We start from the raw sequence: 20,060 nt of genomic DNA on the forward strand, positions 1-20,060 counted from the left end.
ATTAAATAGTGGTTAAAAGCTCTTGATAAAAATATATAGTGTAAGGTAGTACAAAGGCTTATAGGAGCTATAATGAAGACATTAAATGTAGTAAAGTCAGAAATAAAAGTTTCAGCTGCCATTGCTAAAAAACTTTCAGTGTATCTTAAGTTGTTGAGAAATGCAAAAACAATATAAGTTTAATTTGAAAATATACGTATAGAAGATAAAAATAATTATGTTGATGCACGATTGTTTGGTTTCCTATAAATTATGTAAGATGCGCAGAAGAAAAGCTAAGGCTAAGGCAATAATGTTAAATATATAAATATATATACCGCACATTTTTTTACTCCCGATTAAGAAATGCAGATAAAATGTTATTTTTATTTTAATATAAAATTTTATTTTTGCTAAATGTATTTAATTATACTAACTAAGAATTCTAGATAGCTATTAATTTAGTGCAATACTTCTTGTGTACAATTTATTTTTATTACATACTACAAAACCGACTATGTGCGCTAAATAATAAAACTACGTTTTCATATATTATTCTGTTCTTAAATAAAAAAAAGTTTTTATTTAAAAATAGCATAAATAGATAAAAATTATTATATTTATTTTGCCTTCCTTCTTACTAAATTTCTCGAACTTACAGGTATTATGTATTTTTATGAATTTGTGAAAATATTTGATTTTTGAAGCATTATAATATTTTGATTTTTCATTTATAAGATTATAAAATACAAAAGCCGAAGAATATAAATCTTATAGAGATTATGTTCTGTAAAATATACATTCTTCAGTTTTTATATTTTATAATCTTATAAATGGAAATCAGGATATTAATGCTTCAAAAATAAAATATTTTCGCAAATTCGCAAAATATTTTTGTAGTATCTACGAAATTTGCATAATTTTTTATGCATAAAAAATCATCAGAAAGTCAAAAAAAGTCATAAAAAAGTCAAATTATGTTTCCTTAAAAGCATAAAATGATATTATCTTAACTTTCTAAAAATTATTAGTTTTTGATGTCATCTTGACATTTAAATGACTTTTTGTTCTATTTGGGTTTTTAGTGCTCATATATGTTTAATTAATTTTCAAAAAATCCTCGCCTTACATGGGCATCCACCAGTCTAGGGTTACATATTAGATTGATCCGGCACTGCGTCTATATATATTATTTGATTCATGAAGATTTGATTCAATGAAGAATATATTGAACATGAATAAAATCATTCATTCATTCCATCTTATTGAGTCTGTTCTCTTGGAACCTTGTTGGTTGAGAGTCGCATGAAAGTTGCGCAAGTACATAAATCTTCAAGAAGAAAATAATTATTATGTTAAAAATGTTAAAATCATTATGTATTTTCTTAAAAGTGTTAATGTTGACGAAAGTGGCAATCGTATCTTCGTTGGAAGATCTGGAGGATCATGAAATTTTGGTTAGTCCAGAAAAAAATATTTTTATGTTTTTTACTTAACAATAAACTTACGTAAATAGATCTTTTTCATTAAGAATTTTGAATGTTATATATATTTGTAAATAATAAATTACTTACATAATTAAAACTGTAACATGTAAGTATAGAATATGTTGATACTGATAAAAAATATATGTATAAATAAATTTGTTAACTTTGTTACACATTTAAAAATCAATATACATATTGTAAATATATATTCGATAATATATAAAATATAAAAATTGAAGTATATTTGACAACAAAAGAATGCTAACTTAATAAATAAATTTGCGCACATTTATGTAAATTTATTTGTTAAAAAATCATTCTTCTGTTGCCTAGTACACTTTATACTAAAAGAATATACTTATGATACTTTACTCTTAACAATCTTTTTGCCAGCTTTATATGTATAATCCTCTAGCTAAAACTTACATGCGAGATAAAGGACATGTGTGTCGCATATAGCGATAAATTAAGGAATTAAATAAGGACGTCTTCAAGACGTCTTAAAACGTCTTCAAAATAACGTCTTTATTTAGTCTAAAAAGTGATATCTTACAAACGTCCATTATTTGTCGGTGTCATAGACACAAAATGACCAAAAATAGACGTCATAATGACGTCTGCTGACGTCACTTTTACTACTTGAGTATTGTATAAAACATAATAAATTTGTTCCACTTAATATCAATATAGAAAATCAGATCTTTTGAGTTGAACTAACAATAACTTATATGCGTAACAAAACCAACTATTAAATATCAACGTAGTCGAACAGTAGAATAGGGATCAAATTGATCAATAATCTATTTTAATTAACGGTCAACAATATATGTACATATATACAATCCCAGACAGCATATAATATTTATAAAATATTTATAGAATATTTATAATAATAATTATTTTAATATTTTATAAATATTTATCATAAATATTTTATAAATGTTTTTTATAAAAGAGTCTTAGATTCAATAGATCATAAATATCAGAAAATATTTACGATAAATATTATGGTAAATATTATAAATATATTTATTAAATTATTATAATACAGATTTTTTAAAATTTCTATTTTCTTTAATAAATACTCAGTAAGAAATCATGAGTTAAAAAAACATAATCAACGATTTTTTAATCAAAACGATCGGTTGATATAGTCTAATCTAAAATTTAGTTGATTAGATGTTTTTGTGTTTTTCAAAATTTATTAGCCATTTATAAAAAGTTAAAAATATGTAAAAAATGTTTATAAGTAATTTATTAGACATTTATTTTAAAATAGAATGTAAAATTATAATATACATACTGAATATACTTAGGCAACAGAGTAGTACAAATAAATTTACGTACACATCGATATATACGTAAAATTATTTGTTAAAAGACATTTTGTTGCAGAATATAGCTCAAAAATAGAAATAATTTTATGAAATTTTTAATTTTATTGATTTCTATTTTTGTCAACCTTATATAATTCTCACGACGAAAATCAAATACGAGAAAGATACCTATGTCACATAACGATAAATGAAAGAACTATCAATTTAGTTAAAAAATATTTACAAAATAATTACTATAAATATTTATCTTTACATGCCAAAAATATTATATGAAATATTTAATCTATGTTTTAATAATATATTAAATAAAGATTTTTATAAAACATTTTCAAAATATTTATATAATATTTGAAAAATATATATATACATAAATAATTATAAATCTTCATCATAAATATTGTGTGCTGTCTGGAATATATTTCAAGCTATTAAGATCAATTCAATGCCAATTCAAATTCTATTGTACTCTTTGTCCTTAGTAAAAATTTAAAGCTTCTCGAAGCGTACAGGAAGTGCAGAATTAACGCTTCATTGAAACTTATTTATTGACTTTCCATTGACTCATCGCGGTTTTGATCCTCCATATACGCTTGTCGAATGTTTCATACAGCGCATGGTATAAGACATTTTATTACGTTTCTCGCACGCTCCAAAATTTCATGTTTTCCTTTACGTTTCTCAAACATTTCACAAAATGTGTACGAAGCGCTCCGATACGCTTTTTTACGCTTTAATCATTTATATTTAGAAAATCTTCCTTTACGTTTCCTAAACGCTCTCCAAAAAGTGTACGGAACATTTCGATACACATTTCTCACACTTCAGTGGATTGACACTTAGAAACTCTTCATCTACATTTTCCAAACGTTCTGCAAGGAGATATACGGAGCATTCCGATATACCCTCTTTTCATACTTTGACTATCCACACTTAAAAACTCTTCATTAAGCCAAGAAAGAATGATTTTTATTTAAATAACATTTATAAGCTATATAATATATATTTTTTACAGAATATTTCAGATATCAACAATCATTACATGTTACCAAAGAATGAATTTGTCGAACACTCTAAACTGGCGATTAAACGCATAAGTACAACCGGTAAGAATTTATTAGCATGTCTACAATTCCAGAATTTATTGATAAGTTGCAAAAATAAAATATAGATATCAAAATAAACGAATTATATGCAAACACACAAAATTTAACTTTTTAAATGATAAAATTAAAATCAGGCCAACTATAACAAGCAATAATCTTATGGTTTATTTAAAACATAATTTATTCAACATATTGTATTTTGACAATTTTTTGTAAACGTTTCGACTTACTTACAATTAGTCTTCTTCAGTATATTCTTAATTTAATATAAATACAATCAAGAAGACACTAAGTAAGTTTACAAAGAATTGTCAAAAGATGTCGAATAAATTATGTTTCAATTAAACCATAAGATTATTGCTTGTTAATTAGCCTGATTTTAATTATAACTTTTGCTTTGCATTATACGAGCTTAATGAATTATTAATTAACTTTTCAAGTTCAAGAGAATAAAAATAAAATTTAAGAAATCTTTTAACAAGAAAAATATAAATAAAAACTTCATTGTATAAAAATTAATAATTTATCTTTAATTTAAATTATCCTTATTATTTAGAAACGCCTATCATCAAACTTCCCTTACGAAAAAAAACTACAAGAATACGAAAAAATTACTGGTATGTCAATAATATATTATTAAAGAATTATATTATTATATCAGTAATTTTTTTATATTCTTGTAGTATTTTTTTCGTGCGAGTTGCTGCATACAGTTGAGATATACTATTTTTTATTAACAAATTAAAAAATTAATCTATTTTATCTTCTATCTAATATTGAAATCAGACTTCTATATAATTATTCTTATATATGTATAATTGAGTCAACTAGAAACATTAAATATTTTTGCACTCGTAATTTATTAAATACAAAAAATACGCATATAGGTACATTATTTTTCTACGTAGTTTCTGTAGTATGCAATACAAGTGTTCTAGCGTTTCGGAGATGCATGGATATCTTTGAAAAAAATCTTTTATCGACGAAAAGAGGTACAGCAGGCGTGCATATGAGTGCCTATGCTTTCGGGTAAAAGATTTTTTTTTTGGAAGTATTCATACACTTTCGAAACATTGGAACACTTGTTGTGCACACCGTGAAAATCTCGTAGAGAAATGATATAGATATGTACCTTTTGCATTCAATAAGTTATGAGGTAAAATTTAAAGTTTTCAGTTGATTCATTCAATATATTTAAAATTGAATATATACCTAATGTATATATTCAATTTTAAAATCTCAAGAAAATTTTATTTATATATATATTTCGATCCATGTACATATTTATGTAAGATTTTGAAAACTCTAGAAAATGTTCCAAGTGAACCAACATTTCCCAGGATATTCGTAGAGTTTGACAAAAATATAAACGAAAGAAACAACATTTCTGTAACATTCAGGTAAAAAAATCTAAATTCTTAATTTATATTCTTTTCAGTTTAATACATATACAAATGTACATCTACCCAGATAGCAAAATATATGCATTATGTACTCATATTGTACTCATATTTCTTAAAACATGCTGATAATAATAGACATAGATGCAGGCACATATGCTACTCAAAATATAGATATATTATAATATCTTAAAAATATTTGCAAAAAATGTCATTATGAATACATAAATACGCTCAAATTAATATCTAAGCTCACATTTTTCATCATATGTATGTAACTTGTACTCATGATACCTATCATCATAATATGATTACAAGACACAACACATTTCAATCATATCAGAAAATCATGACATGATGAAATCTGATCATCGCAAGCATTTCTATCTGGGTATGTATATACATATGTATACACATATGTATATATTTTAACTCTGTTACCAAAAAAAAAATTAAAATATCTTATACTTTTCTTTACAGATGGAAGCAACCTGCATTCACAGGGAAAGAAATAAAAAAAAATACAGTTGAGTATGGGTTTATCGAGAACGCGACGAATGAAATGAACACTACAATCGTCATTATTCCAGCTACGAAATTGCAACTGGAAGTGCATGATTTAAGACCTAACACAATGTACTACTTCAAAGTACGAGCGCATAACGAAATTGGTGTTAGCAATTACACAGAGATCATCAACGTGTCGACCACGCACGAGAATCCGGTTCCTCGATTATTGATCGGCTCGTGGAGTGGTATAAAAATATTCGATATAGATTTGCAGAAGGTCTCTCATATATTTAAGGAACTCAGAGCGATAGAATTCACTTACTCGACATTAGAACGTAAAATTTATTGGATCAATGACAAATCACAGCTAATGACAACGGATTTAACAATCGAAACAAAGCAAAAGTACACAAAAATTATTGACCTAGATGATTCTGCACATAATCTCTGCATCGATTGGATAGCTAGAAATCTTTATTGGATACAAATTAACCACTCTAACAACCAGTCCAGCATTATGAAGTTAGATTTAACATTGTTGCAAATTGACATGATCAAATACGATATTATTTTAAACACAAATGGATCTAAATTGTTATCTGTACTGCCGTCTAAAGGGTATATTTTTACTTAAATTTTATCTAATCTAAAAATTAACAATAATATAATTATATATTTAATTACAATAATGTTTTATAAATAGAGAATAATATGCATTTCTTCAGGTATATTTATTGGATGGGCTTAAATTCAGATAATAAGTATGTGTTAATGCATTCGAATGTCAATGAGAAAAACATAAAACCTTTTTTGCAAAGCAGAAAATTATATGATACAAATTGTCTCTGCCAGTACGAACTATTAGAACCATCTTCTATGCAGATTGACAACATAAATATTGACAATCCATTAATTTACTGGATATCAAAAGGTAGCCTAATCGCAACGGACATTCATGGTTGTAAATGTAATCTGATTTTAAGCGCTGGAAATAATGAAAAATTGATTGATTCTTTAACGATTGACGAGACAAATATTTACTTGTACAGTCAGTACAAACAAGAAATCTATATTTTACAAAAAAAGGATGCAAAACTCGATAGCAAAACAATTGGATTTGAGAATGTTCAAAATATTATGTTCTACACAAATGACTTACATCATATTAAAGCTGTTGGTAACTCTTTACAACGCTATCCCTCGAAAATATGTCAGATGCCTAAGATGTCAGATGAAAGATATCATGTTGAAGTAATGAATATAACTGCGAACAGTATTGTCGTAAGGCTTCCAGAGCCGGTTCTCAATGACAAATGCGAAAATTACAATTTAGCCACCACTATATACACCATCTCCGTGGGCCATCGTTGGAATAAAGATCGTAGCGAATTAAAAAAGTTTCAGACGCACAAAAAGTATTACGAAATACAGAATTTATCCCCATCCACAGAGTACATAGTGAAGCTGGCACTGAGTAATTTCTATTTTGATTTCTACAAATTACCGATACATTTTGACCGAGGTGTGATACTGACAACTACCTCAGAAGAACTTAATGCAGAAAATGTAGTAATTCTAATGCAATATATACCAGGCGTTATCGGTACCCTTGTGTGCGGTGTTTGTATTTATTATTGTAAGTATACATTTGATATAAATTTTAAATTTTAAGTGTAAAAAATTTTATTTTATTGTAATATATGTATATTTATAATACATGTAAAACGCTTGTGCCTGAAAAATTAGTATACTTGTTCAATAATGATTTAAATTCCTCAATGTATAATATTATATAAGTATATTACGTTATATAATATTATATAATGTAATACACTTGTTAATATATTCTAGCACAATGCAAAAGAAGTAGGAATGTTCAACCTTCATCAACTTCACCGCCTCCACCAGTTGAATTAATTCCAATAGATACATCTAACAATAACATTGAATACATTACTGTAACAGCTTTAAAAAAGGAGTTGCAAGGAAATCCAAACATTCAAAAAATTAAGATTGAAGAGATTCTCTCAAGAGATGAGTTTCTAGGCGAAGGCACATTTCGAATAGTAAAAACTAATTTTTTATTATTTTACTATATTCATCAAGACTTACATTACTTTTTTTAATGAGAAAATTTAAAGTAATAACATATTTTTTTAATTAATATAATTTTCGAAATCATAATATATTTCATTAATAAATAATCTAATCAATTTTAACGTGCATTTATCAATTTATGTCAATCATGGAATATTTTACAGGTAAATCAAGGAATGGTCCGCAATTTAGAAGGGTTGCAAACAATGTGTGCCATAAAAAAGTTACCAGGTAATGCTACCCTGCTGCAAGAAAGGAAATTCTTGCAAGAAGCCAAAAAGATGAGCCGATTTGATCACAAAAATGTGCTAAAATTATTGGGCATTTGCTGGTATGCGGATTCACCGATGCTCATATTGGAATTAATGGAAACTGACTTATTGACATATTTGAGAGAGAATCAAACATTGAACCCTTTAAGTGCACAAAGTCTGCGCCTGCAAGACTTACTCGCCATGTGCGAAGATGTTGCGCGGGGTTGTCACTATCTAGAAGAAATGCGATATGTACATAGAGATCTTGCATGTCGAAATTGCTTAATATCCACGAGAAATGATGGAAGCCGTATTGTGAAAATCAGCAACTTCTATCTTTGTAATGATATTTATATGGATAACCATTACATCGACGTGAGTACAATTATTAAAAAAGAAATAAATGTTTTTTTTGTTCTATTTTTGCATTGTAAAAATATATATTTTGCAGCAGTTAAAAATATAATAAAAAACTTTATATATACATATATATACATAGAGAGAGAGAGAGAGAGAGCAAAAGAAATGAATTAACTTTCTCTGCACATAATGCTTACTTTAAAATATATAAGATCGGTAAAAGATTTAAGGGAATGCTGGAGTGACGACCGAACTCCGACAGATGGTTTGAGAAGTTTTTTGTTTTTTTCCTCTTCTATCGACAAAATATAAGATTAGATAAACTATAAATCTATTTATTGGCTATACAGATTGTTTTTACCCGAAATTAGAACGCTCCACACTTTATTAGTATTAATACTTTAATTTGTACAAGAAAAAGATTTATCAATCTGTATAGATCTTTTATATTTCTTGATTACAGAATTATGAATTCTCTTATTTCGGAGCGTTCTAATTTCGGGCTATCTATCTATTTATCTATCTATCTATTTATAGCCAATAAATAGATTTATAGTTTATCTAATCTCATATTTTGCCGATAAAAAAGGAAAAAAAACAAAAAATTTCTCAAATCATCCATCGAAGTCCCCTTTAAGGGGATGCTGGAGTGACTTGAGAAGTCAGTTGTTTTTTTCCTTTCTTATCGACAAAATATGAGGTTAAATAAACTATAAATCTATTTATTGGCTGTACGGATTGTTTTTTACCTAAAATTAGAACGCTTCGCTCTTTGTTAATATTAATATTTTAATTTGTACAGGAAAAAGATTTATCAATCTGTATAATCCCATATTTCTTGATTACAGAATAAGAATTCATAATTCTGTAATCAAGAAATATGACACTATACAGATTGATCAATCTTTCTCCTGTACAAATTAAAGTATTAATATTAACAAAGGGCGAAGCGTTCTAATTTTAGGTAAAAAACAATCCGTATAGCCAATAAATAGATTTATAGTTTATTTAACCTCATATTTTGTCGATAAGAAAGGAAAAAAACAACTGACTTCTCAAGTCACTCCAGCATCCCTTATTATATTTTAGGAAAAAGAAGACCCTCTTCCTATTCGCTGGATGGCACCGGAATCTATAAAGTATCGAAAATTTACTTCAAAAAGCGATGTTTGGGCATTTGGAGTGCTAATGTGGGAAATTATGTCATTAGGCGAACTCCCCTATTCTGTCATAAAAAATGGAATAAATGTAATAGAATATATATGTAAAGGAGACAGGTTGTCGCAACCTCTCAACTGTCCGCCGACGTTGTATCAGTTAATGCAGCAATGCTGGAGTGAGGAGAATAATAGACCAAATTTCAATCACTGTCTCGAAAATATTTTAACCTTAAGAAACATCACAAAAAATGCGATTTTAAAGCGGACATTGAAATATAAACAGGTAAATTGATATTAATTTTTTTTATGTGCATATCATTACGTGCAATAAATTTTTACATATCAATATAATATTTGAACTAAAAATATTGCCTTTAAGCCTGTTCTACAATTGCGTAAACGTAGATGTAAATGATTATACGGTGTTGTAAAAAGCAGTTGTAAACTATTACTACCGTTTGCAAACGGTATATAGTAATAATTTACAACTGCTTTTTATGACATCGTACAATCACTCACATCTATACGCAATTGTAGAACAGGTTTTACTTTTGCTCATATTTTTTATTTTAATTCATTATTTAAAATTATCTGGCGTGCTAATAATTACACTGATTACATTGTCAAATTATAATATAATTTAAGATAATTATTATATTAAGAATATTATTCGGCTTTCGAAACATATAGGTACTATATACCGGGTGTTCGGTGACTCGCGTTTTACACGTTAATGGGAGATTCCTGAGGCGATTTGGAGACGCTCTTTTCTCAGCGAAAATGATGAGAAAGGTCATCATTTTTTTAATGTTCTCAATTTTTGAAATCACATGTATCTATGTAACTAAGACTTATATAAATTAAAATTTTATTACAGTAAACTTTACCTGAAATTAACTAAAAAATGTAGTTTTGTTAATAATTTATTTTTACAAGGCTTAGTTTACAAAAAAGCTTTTATTTTCAATCATTTATAACTCAAAAATTATTGGTGCCTGGATATTTTCACTGAGGAAAAATCGTCTCCAAATTGCCTCAGAAATCTCTCATTAACGTGTTAAACGCGAGTCACCGGACACTCTGTACATATACATATATATATATATATATATATATATATATAATATGTTTATTTCGAGAGCCGAATAATATTCTTAATATAATAATTATCTTAAACTATATATTATAATTTGACAATGTAATTAGTGTAATTATTGGCATATATATATATATATATATATATATATATGTATATGTATATATATATATATGTATATGTATATATATATTATTATTATATAATATATTATAATATAATAAATTAATGTACAATGTAGAAATTATAATATATTTCTTTAACACATAAACTTAAGAAAGATTAGAGCAAGTGGCAAATCATAAACAATTTATATTTATTAGATGTAATTTACGAAAAGAAAACTGTTCACAAATTAAATGTCATAGATGCAAACTGAGATAATAATAATAATAACTCATTTTTTGTTTAAGTACCGTACAACGCCTCATATAGTTACCGGCATCTCTTGCTCTATGCTGGATCGCAAAATAAGATCATTTCCGATCTTAAAGGATAAGTCAGAGTATTTTCAGAACGAAGAAGTCAGAGGAAAGGAGATGAGTAGACAATATGCGGACAGGAAACGACAAGCGAAGATTAGAACAGTGCAAGTCAACAATTAATAAGTTGACCACATCTTTTGCGGCTACTCCTACTCGAAAGGACGGCAATGCAGTCTCGGACCTGTCACCGAGCGAGGAGATCTATTACATTTTTACTCGTGTAATATAATATTGTGCATCTATGAAAGATTCTTATGTATACTTTATATTTTTGCGAATAAAAATTTTCCTTTTAATTTCAAATGCATGAAGCAGTTATTTATTTTTCATTCTAATTTTTGTAAAATAAATTGTTCAAAAATTTTTATACAGATAATTCTTTGGTTGATCTTAATACAGTTTGTTTTTAATGTTTTAGCTATTACATTTTCCTGTCCTATTTCCCTGTCCTATTTCCCTGTCCTATTTTTCTGTCCTATTTTCTTTAGACAAAAATTCCACAATAATATTACACGTAGTGTAACATTAGAGATCAGGATTAAAAATTTAATTAGATATAAAGTATAATAAACAAAAAAATATATTTTTTAGTCGTGCAAAAATTCGATAAAAATATGTAACATAAATTTAATATTTCGAAAATCTGCATAATTTTGCTGCATAACGTTCTTTAATAGTTTTGATATGTAATATCCAGATTATTATATTATTAGAAATAGTTTTTTTATATTCAGCAATTTAATAATTTTATCATAAATATCCTTATAATTATGATAAATCTTAAAAAGTGACCTTCAAAGATAAGAACTCTTAATTTATATGTGTATATAATATATTATATATTATATATACAGGGTGACCGGTAACTCGCGCCCCACCCGTCAGGTACAGGTAAAGCAGATCAAACTGAGTAAAAAAGTCCTTTACCATTTTACGATTTTTTTAATAATAAAGGAGAAATTAATTAATAAAGTTCGGCCAATCTCTCTCTCCACGCGAGTGATAGTGCGCGGCGATAAGAGACAGCCCACTGGAAGCTCTAGCTTTACGCGTTATTATCTTTTGTCGATTATTATCTTTTACATTTGTGTAGGGCACGCGAATAGGCTGATTTTTATAAATTAATTTCTCATTAATTATAATTAATAATTGAGGATTTTGCAAATTGGTAGAAGACTTTTTATTCAGTTTGACCTACTCTATCTGCACCTGACAGGTGGGGCGCGAGTTACCGGACACCCTGTATAAAACACATATGCAGGTATTTATGCATATCGATGTATACGAACTCAATGTGTTAGTATAGATAAGTATATAATCTGAATCAGTGGAATGATCAGTCATATCATGAACGCGACCCAGCTAACCATTTCTGCGGAGGCAAATGTAGGTAACAACTTTTTGTTTGTTAAATGGCCGTAGATGAGAAACATATTTTGTCATTGCAAACTGTGAGTATAAATTCAGTAAATATTTTCCAATATCAGTTCGCAGACTATATTGACAAAGTGGCAATGAGTAACAAACAGATCTGTCGAAACGTTAAATTGACAACAAGAAGCACACAGATGTGACAAAAGACCGACTTTCCGTAAGTAACAAAAATAGAATGACACTCCGACGTGTCAGACGTTAATACGGAACGCACCCAAATAGTTTAAAAGATTATATACGTTTTTTTTCAAAATATGATTTGACTAACAAAAATATACATTTATACATTATAATAGATTATTTCTACTTTTTTCAATTATTATGTATCATTAAGTGTTTTTTTATTTGCTATTTTCTTTTTTTACTTAATTATTTTTCTTTAATTTGCATTTGGCGCAATCTGTTTTCAGTTTGCGATTGACAAATTTGTTCTCAGTTTGTTGCGTCAATCTGTCGCACTGTTAGTGACAGATCTACTCTGGCGTTACACCCAACTTGATGTTAGGATATGCTTTCAACTTTTGATTGCAATTAGGGCGCACTTGAGGACATAGTAGGTCCTGCGGATTTGCAGCCATATTTTTCAGAAAATTGCTTCCCGATTGTTAACAATTCTCCAGCAAATGATTAGATGAGTACGTAATATTTGGACCTATTTATATATTTTTTGTGTAATTTCTAAAACATCTAGATTTTTTAAAATATTTATATTTATTAAGTTTTGCATAAAACCTAAAGTAATTAATTTTTTTAACAAAATCAATGTTTCAAAATTTATGAGTTAAAATAAATTATAAAAGCATAACATAATCGTTTAATACTCGAACTCGATGACAACAAAGAGTAGAATAGAATTCGATTTAGCATCAATTGATTTTTAATAGCTTGTAATAAATAGCTTATTGAAATATATGTGCAAATATACATATATGAATATCATCTCAATGTATACATGTTAAAATACATATGTCATATGTTTATCGGAGTAAAAATCTAAATTTTATGACATCGAGACAAAAGCATCAAGACGAAGGAGAAATAGAGAATCAGAATTCTTTAGTACAGGGATAAAGGAGTTTCTCCTTAATAAAAACTCGATTTGTATAAAATTTAATTTTTTGTGCTTAATTTCTTCGTACCAAACCATGGACAATGAATTAGTTTAAACGAAAAATTAATTATTCCTTGAAACTAGTGTACTGACATTCAAATTGTCTGACTCTTACTTGCTCATTGAAATTTAAATGTTTTTCATATGTGAGTCTGAGATCTTAATTGTAAATAAATAAAAACAAAATTTTTTTAAATACATGAATTTAGAAAATTTCTACTTCTATTACGAAAAAAAGGGAATAATGAAATCATATCTAAAGTTGAATCATTTATAAAATAAAATTTCTGTCTAATACATGTATTTTCCATTAAGCCATTTGAAAGAATAATACATTTATAAGCTATATAATATATATTTTTCTACAGAATATTTTAGACATCAACAATGACTGCATGTTACCAAAGAATGAATTTGTCGAATATTCTAAACGCGTAATTAAACGCATGAGAAGTACAACCGATAAGAATTTATTAGCATGTCTACAATTCCAGAATTTATTGATAAGTTGCAAAAATAAATAATACATATCAAAATAAACAAATTACATGCAAACACACAAAATTTTAAGTTTAAGAAAATAAAAATAAAATTTAGAAATAAAATTCAAGAACAAGAAGAATATAAATGAAATATAATATTATATAACGTAATGCACTTAATATATTCTAGCACAGTGCAAAGAAGTGAGAATGTTCAATCTTCACCAATTCCACCAATTAAATTAATTCCAATAGATACACCTAACAATAACATCGACTGCATTACTATAACGGCTTTAAAAGAGGGCTTGCAAGAAAATCCAAACATTTGAAAAAATAAAGATTGAAAAGATTCTCTCAACACATTTTCTAGGCAAAGGCGCATTTGGAATAGTAAAAACTTATTTGTTATTACTTTACTATATTCTTAAAGACTTTCATTCAATCTTTGTGTGTTGTGTTTGTATTTATTTATAAGTATAAATTTGATATAAATTTAAAATTTTAAGGGAATGCCGATGGCCGAACTCCGATAGGTTAGCACCACACACAACCGCACATATGCACGTATACACATATACACATGCATATACACACACACACATATGCGTGAAAATTTATTAATATATAACTTTTTTCTAAAGGAGGATGTTGAAAAAAGTCGATTTCTCAACTATCGATGGAACCTAAAATTCGAGTTCCATGGGTATCTATGAACCATATAAGATGTAAAAATGATGGTCTTTTTTCCTAGAGACCTGGGAAAAGTATTGAAAATCTATCAATACTATTAAAAATAGCGTCATTCGATCGATCTGAAGACAAGTATAAAATCGATGACATGGATGAATTTTCAATCAAACCAAGTTCTGGTTAAGCACTTATCAAATAGTTTTCTAATCAATAATGTTTTAAGATTGAAATCGCAAAATTCAAGATTGCGGATTCAATATGGTAGATCAGCATTGAGAGAAACTAGATTCGAGGATATAGTTATTTCCGAATAAAAGATCTGATTCTACATTTAAATTATGTTTTTTAGTTTTTTTATTTAAATATTTTTGTTTCATTATTGAATAAAATTCTTTAGTTTTAACATAGAAAATATGAGAACTATTAATATTCTCTATGTTAGAACTAAAGAATTTTATTCAACAATGAAACGTAAGTAATTGTGAGCAATCAATTGAGAAACAAAAATATTTAACAAACAAATAAACAAACTAAAAAACATAATGTATTTGAATGTTGAATCAGATCTTTTATTTGGAAGTAACTACATCCTGGCATCTAGTTTCTCTCAATACTGATCCACCATATTGGATCCGCAATTTTGAATTTTGCAATCCCGATATTAAAACATTATTGATCTCAAAAACTATTTGATAAGTGTTTAACCAGAACTTGGTTTAATTGAAAATTCATCCATGTCATCAATTTTAGTTGTCTTTAGATCGATTGAATGACGCTATTTTCAATAGTTTTGATAGATTTTCAATACTTTCCCCAGGTCTCTAGGAAAAAAGACCATCATTTTTACATCTTATATGGTTCATAGATATCCATGGAACTCGAATTTTACGTTCCATCGATAGTCGGGAAATCGACCTTTTTTAACAACCTTCTTTGTAATCTCACTTCTAATTGTGTGTTTGCTAATATTCTTTCATGTTATCCCTATTGCGCGCGAGCTATACCTTACTCAGTGAGAAATGATGGTCGAATCGATGTCGAATCGATGACGATTCGACCAATCATTTCTCACTGGGTATGTACAGACAAACTGCAGAACTTTTTTTATTAAATAAGTATTGTTACGAGCTGACACGCAAGAAGCCGATAACAAAACTGTAATTTTTGATTTATATATATATGGAATTATAGCTAGCGCGGTCCGTTTTTATAAGTACTTTAATTGTGGAAAAGGATTTATTGATTTGCAGGGTTGGGAAGTAACGAGTTACTTGTAACGAAGTTACAGTTACAGTTATTTTTTTTCGGTAACTGTAACTTAACTTCGTTACTTTTCTCCATCTGTAACTGTAACTGTAACTTAGTTACATTTTTTAGTAACTAGTAACTATTTTAACAGTTACTTTATTAATTACTTTTTTTGGAAACATCCGCTAAAAGTATCGTTTAAGTATGGTAGCCGTTATATTATTAAATTAAATTTTGATAACAGTAGCATATATATATGGATCTTCATATGATTTAATCTTTTACCTAAAATTTTAATTTTGTGTACATAAAAATACAACACATAATTACAATCGACCAATCACAGTCAAGTATTTAAAAAAATTCTTAAATGTAATAATTGATCGATTTGCTTGCAACTTTGCGATTACCATTTAGTAAGTTACCATATATAACTATTTTTACTGTTGTATATAAAGGTCATTCATACATTGATGGTAATCACAAAGTCGCAAGCAAATCGATCAATATTACATTCAAGAATTTTTTTAAATACTTGACTGTGGTTGTGCATAAAATGTAAGCTCCTTATATTTAAAATAATGTATAATTATTTTTAAAAAGTAATTGAAAAGTAACGACTCGTTACTTTTTGAGTAACTGTAACTGTAACGAGTTATTTTTTAAAATCGGTAACTTATTGTAACTGTAACTAGTTACTGTTTCAATAAGATAACTGTAACTGTAACTAGTTATTTTTACAAAGTAACTTTCCCAACCCTGTTGATTTGTATAATCAATAAAAAGATATCCCAAAATCAATATTTCGCATTCGGTCGGTAAGACAGACCGTCTCTAGCATCCTCTTGTAAAAATTTTAGCTTAGTTGAATATATGTATATTTATAATATATGTAAAACGTTTCTGCCTGAAGAATTAATATACTTGTTCAAAATGATTTAAATTCCCCAATAATATAACGTAATATACTTAATATTATTCTTGCACAAGGCAAAGGATGTAAAAATGATCAACCTGCACCAACCGAATTAATTCCAAGGGATACCTAACAATAACCTAGACAACAAAACGTCTAAAATCGGGACATAAGACGTCTTAAAGCAGTCATTAAGATATATGTCTTTAAGACGTCAATAAGATATCTAAGATATCTTATGTCCCGTTTTTAGACGCAATATTGTTTGGGAATTGAGAGATTAAATACACTACTTTAATGGCTTTAAAAAAGGAGTTGCAAGAAAATCCAAACATTCGAAAAATAAAGATAGAAGAGATTCACCGAGATTCAACAGATTTTCTAGGCAAAGGCGCATTTGGAATAGTAAAAACTTATTTCTTATTACTTTATTATATTTTTAAAGACTCATTACTTTTTTGATCAGATAATTTTAAAGTATAACAACACCTTTTTTAATTAATATAATTTTCAAAATCAAAATGCTTCATTAAATAATATAAACAATTTTAACACGTGCATCTTATCGATTTATGTCAATCATGGAATATTTTGCAGGTATTTCAAGGAATTGTCTCCAATTTAGAAGGGTTGAAAACAATGTGTGCCATAAAAAGTTTACCTGATAATGCTACCTTGCTGGAAAAAAAGAAATTTTTGCAAGAAGCCAAAAGGATGAGCCGATTTGATCACAAAAATGTTCTAAAATTATTGGGCATTTGCTTGAATACGGATTCACCGATGCTCATATTGGAATTAATGGAAACTGACTTATTGACATATTTGAGAAAGAATCAAACATTCAACCCGTTAAGTGCACAAAGTCTGCGCCTGCAAGACTTACTCGCCATGTGCGAAGATGTTGCGCGGGGTTGTCACTATCTAGAAGAAATGCGATATGTACATAGAGATCTTGCGTGTCGAAATTGCTTAATATCCACGAGAAATGATGGAAGCCATATTGTGAAAATCAGTGACTTTGGATTAACTAGGAATATGTACAATGATCAATATTATCGCATGGTAAGTACAATTTTTCAAAATAAATAAATCCTCTTTCTGTATTTTAATATAATATTAACATTTTAAAGCTAATAATGTGAAAAGATTAATAATTTTATTTGTGTGTATATATATATATATATATATATATATTGTATATACACACACACACAGTATATACAGAGAATATACATATGTATATAGGGAAAGAGAGATGTGTTGATTTTTTATTTTCTCTGCACGTAACGCTTATTTTAAAAATAGACGAAATAATGAAAAACCTAAACTTAAAATTGTATTTTAGAAAACAAAAGACCGTCTTCCTATTCGCTGGATGGCACCGGAATCTATACTGTACCAATTATTTACTTCACAAAGCGACGTTTGGGGATTCGGGGTGCTAATGTGGGAAATTATGTCATTGGGTGAACACCCTTATTATGACAAAAATAATACAGAGGTAACTGAATATATACGTGAAGGAGGCAGGCTGTCACAACCTCTCAACTGTCCGCCGACGTTGTATCAGTTAATGCAACAATGCTGGAGTGAGGAGAAAAATAGACCAAATTTCAATTACTGTCTCGAAAATATCATAACGACAAATATAAGAGACGATGCGATTTTAAAGCCAACAATTAAATATCCACCGGTAAATCGATAGTAATTTTTTATGCATATATATTATTACATAAAGGACAAATAGTTTTAGTAAATCTATATATATATATATATAATATCTACTAAAAATTAATACAAAAATATTGCTCTTATTTTCGATCATTATTTCATGTAAAATATTTAATATGTTATTTTTATTTTACATAAAATTATTTTACTCTTCATAATTAGTTTGTTTTACTCTCTTTTACATTGTGATTACATTATAGGATTACAGCATAAAATTAATAATATATAATATAGAAATATTGTAGTACATATATACAGTAGAAATATTGGTAATAGAATACATTTCTTTAAACACACAGTTATATGAGAAAGATTACAGCAAGGGGCAAGTTATAAATAATAATTTATATTTATTTTAAGTAATTTTATCAAAAGAAAATATTTGTTTAAATATTTTATCAAACAAAAAAAATATTTCTTGTATTTACAAGAAAATAGCCGCATATAATATATTACTATAAATTTTATTATTAGATATAAAATAAAAATAAAAATGTATAAATATAATTATTGTATATATATGCAATAAATCACCGAAACTGAAGATGTTAATAGTTGATTTTGTGCAATAATTACAAATAAAGACTTTAAAAATAAAAGGGGAGGAAATGTTGCATTCATATTTATTTAATATGATAATATATATCCCAAAGAGAACAGAAAAGTCAAAATGATGTCAATTTGACGTCATTTTTTGGTTATAGTAATAATTTTTATGCAAAATATTGTGAGGAATCAATTTGTGTAAAAAAAAAATATGATGGTTCCATTTAAAAAATTCAAAGTGACATTAATTTGTTTATAAAAAAAAATTTTTTTTTAATTTTTTTTATTGCATGTTATAGCTTGCGTAAAGCAGATTAAGTTTTACTGTATAAACTTTCTTTTAAACTGCCAGAAATGTCCCAAAAATCGTGGCGACCATTACGTGAATCACTTTGTATAATGCTTATTATTATGAAGATAATTAAAGGTTAACGTTTTTCATATTCAGATGATATCATTGCAGCAAAAGAGTTGTTATTGAATTAAAAACTAAATTGTTGATTAAAATATTATTTTAAGCGGCTTTTACGTCTTAAATTTGCATCTCAATTATTTTTAATACAAAAGAATAATCTTTTATCATTGCGAACATCAAGATAACAACAAAATTTTATGCAATTTGACATTTCTG

The 20,060-nt window shown here is 27.4% G+C and overlaps 2 protein-coding genes across 7 annotated transcripts; both read left to right on the forward strand.

The window, feature by feature from the left end:
• The first annotated feature begins 1,248 nt into the window (after nt 1–1,248).
• Nucleotides 1,249–11,571, forward strand: LOC114937909 (proto-oncogene tyrosine-protein kinase ROS-like). Of its 3 annotated transcripts, none has more exons than XR_014925456.1 (9): nt 1,249–1,436; nt 3,816–3,906; nt 5,216–5,306; nt 5,787–6,434; nt 6,542–7,452; nt 7,668–7,882; nt 8,078–8,542; nt 8,619–8,743; nt 9,617–9,680. XR_014925456.1 is itself a non-coding variant. In XM_029311583.2 (9 exons), the coding sequence occupies exons 1-9, from the start codon at nt 1,332–1,334 to the stop codon at nt 11,386–11,388; spliced, it is 3,072 nt and encodes a 1,023-aa protein (XP_029167416.2). In that variant the 5' UTR covers nt 1,249–1,331; the 3' UTR covers nt 11,389–11,571. The 3 variants fall into 3 exon arrangements, 1 of the variants encoding a protein (XP_029167416.2); XR_014925457.1 differs by having other exon boundaries at nt 8,622–8,743; XM_029311583.2 differs by lacking the exon at nt 8,619–8,743 and adding an exon at nt 11,197–11,571 and having other exon boundaries at nt 9,617–9,970.
• A 1,047-nt stretch (nt 11,572–12,618) lies between these two features.
• Nucleotides 12,619–19,482, forward strand: LOC114937902 (leukocyte tyrosine kinase receptor-like). Of its 4 annotated transcripts, none has more exons than XM_085485946.1 (6): nt 12,619–12,654; nt 12,756–12,859; nt 13,113–13,337; nt 17,227–17,557; nt 17,750–18,214; nt 18,498–19,482. In XM_085485946.1, exons 4-6 carry the CDS (start codon nt 17,450–17,452, stop codon nt 18,855–18,857), a joined length of 933 nt encoding a protein of 310 aa, XP_085342072.1. In that variant the 5' UTR covers nt 12,619–12,654; nt 12,756–12,859; nt 13,113–13,337; nt 17,227–17,449; the 3' UTR covers nt 18,858–19,482. The 4 variants fall into 4 exon arrangements, with proteins under 4 accessions (XP_085342072.1, XP_085342074.1, XP_085342073.1 ...); XM_085485948.1 differs by having other exon boundaries at nt 17,406–17,557; XM_085485949.1 differs by having other exon boundaries at nt 12,626–12,658.
• Nucleotides 19,483–20,060: the final 578 nt, after the last annotated feature.

This window comes from Nylanderia fulva, unplaced genomic scaffold, assembly GCF_048542155.1.
Source record: "Nylanderia fulva isolate GAGA-0341 unplaced genomic scaffold, ASM4854215v1 Scaffold4, whole genome shotgun sequence".
Taxonomy (NCBI): domain Eukaryota; kingdom Metazoa; phylum Arthropoda; class Insecta; order Hymenoptera; family Formicidae; genus Nylanderia; species Nylanderia fulva.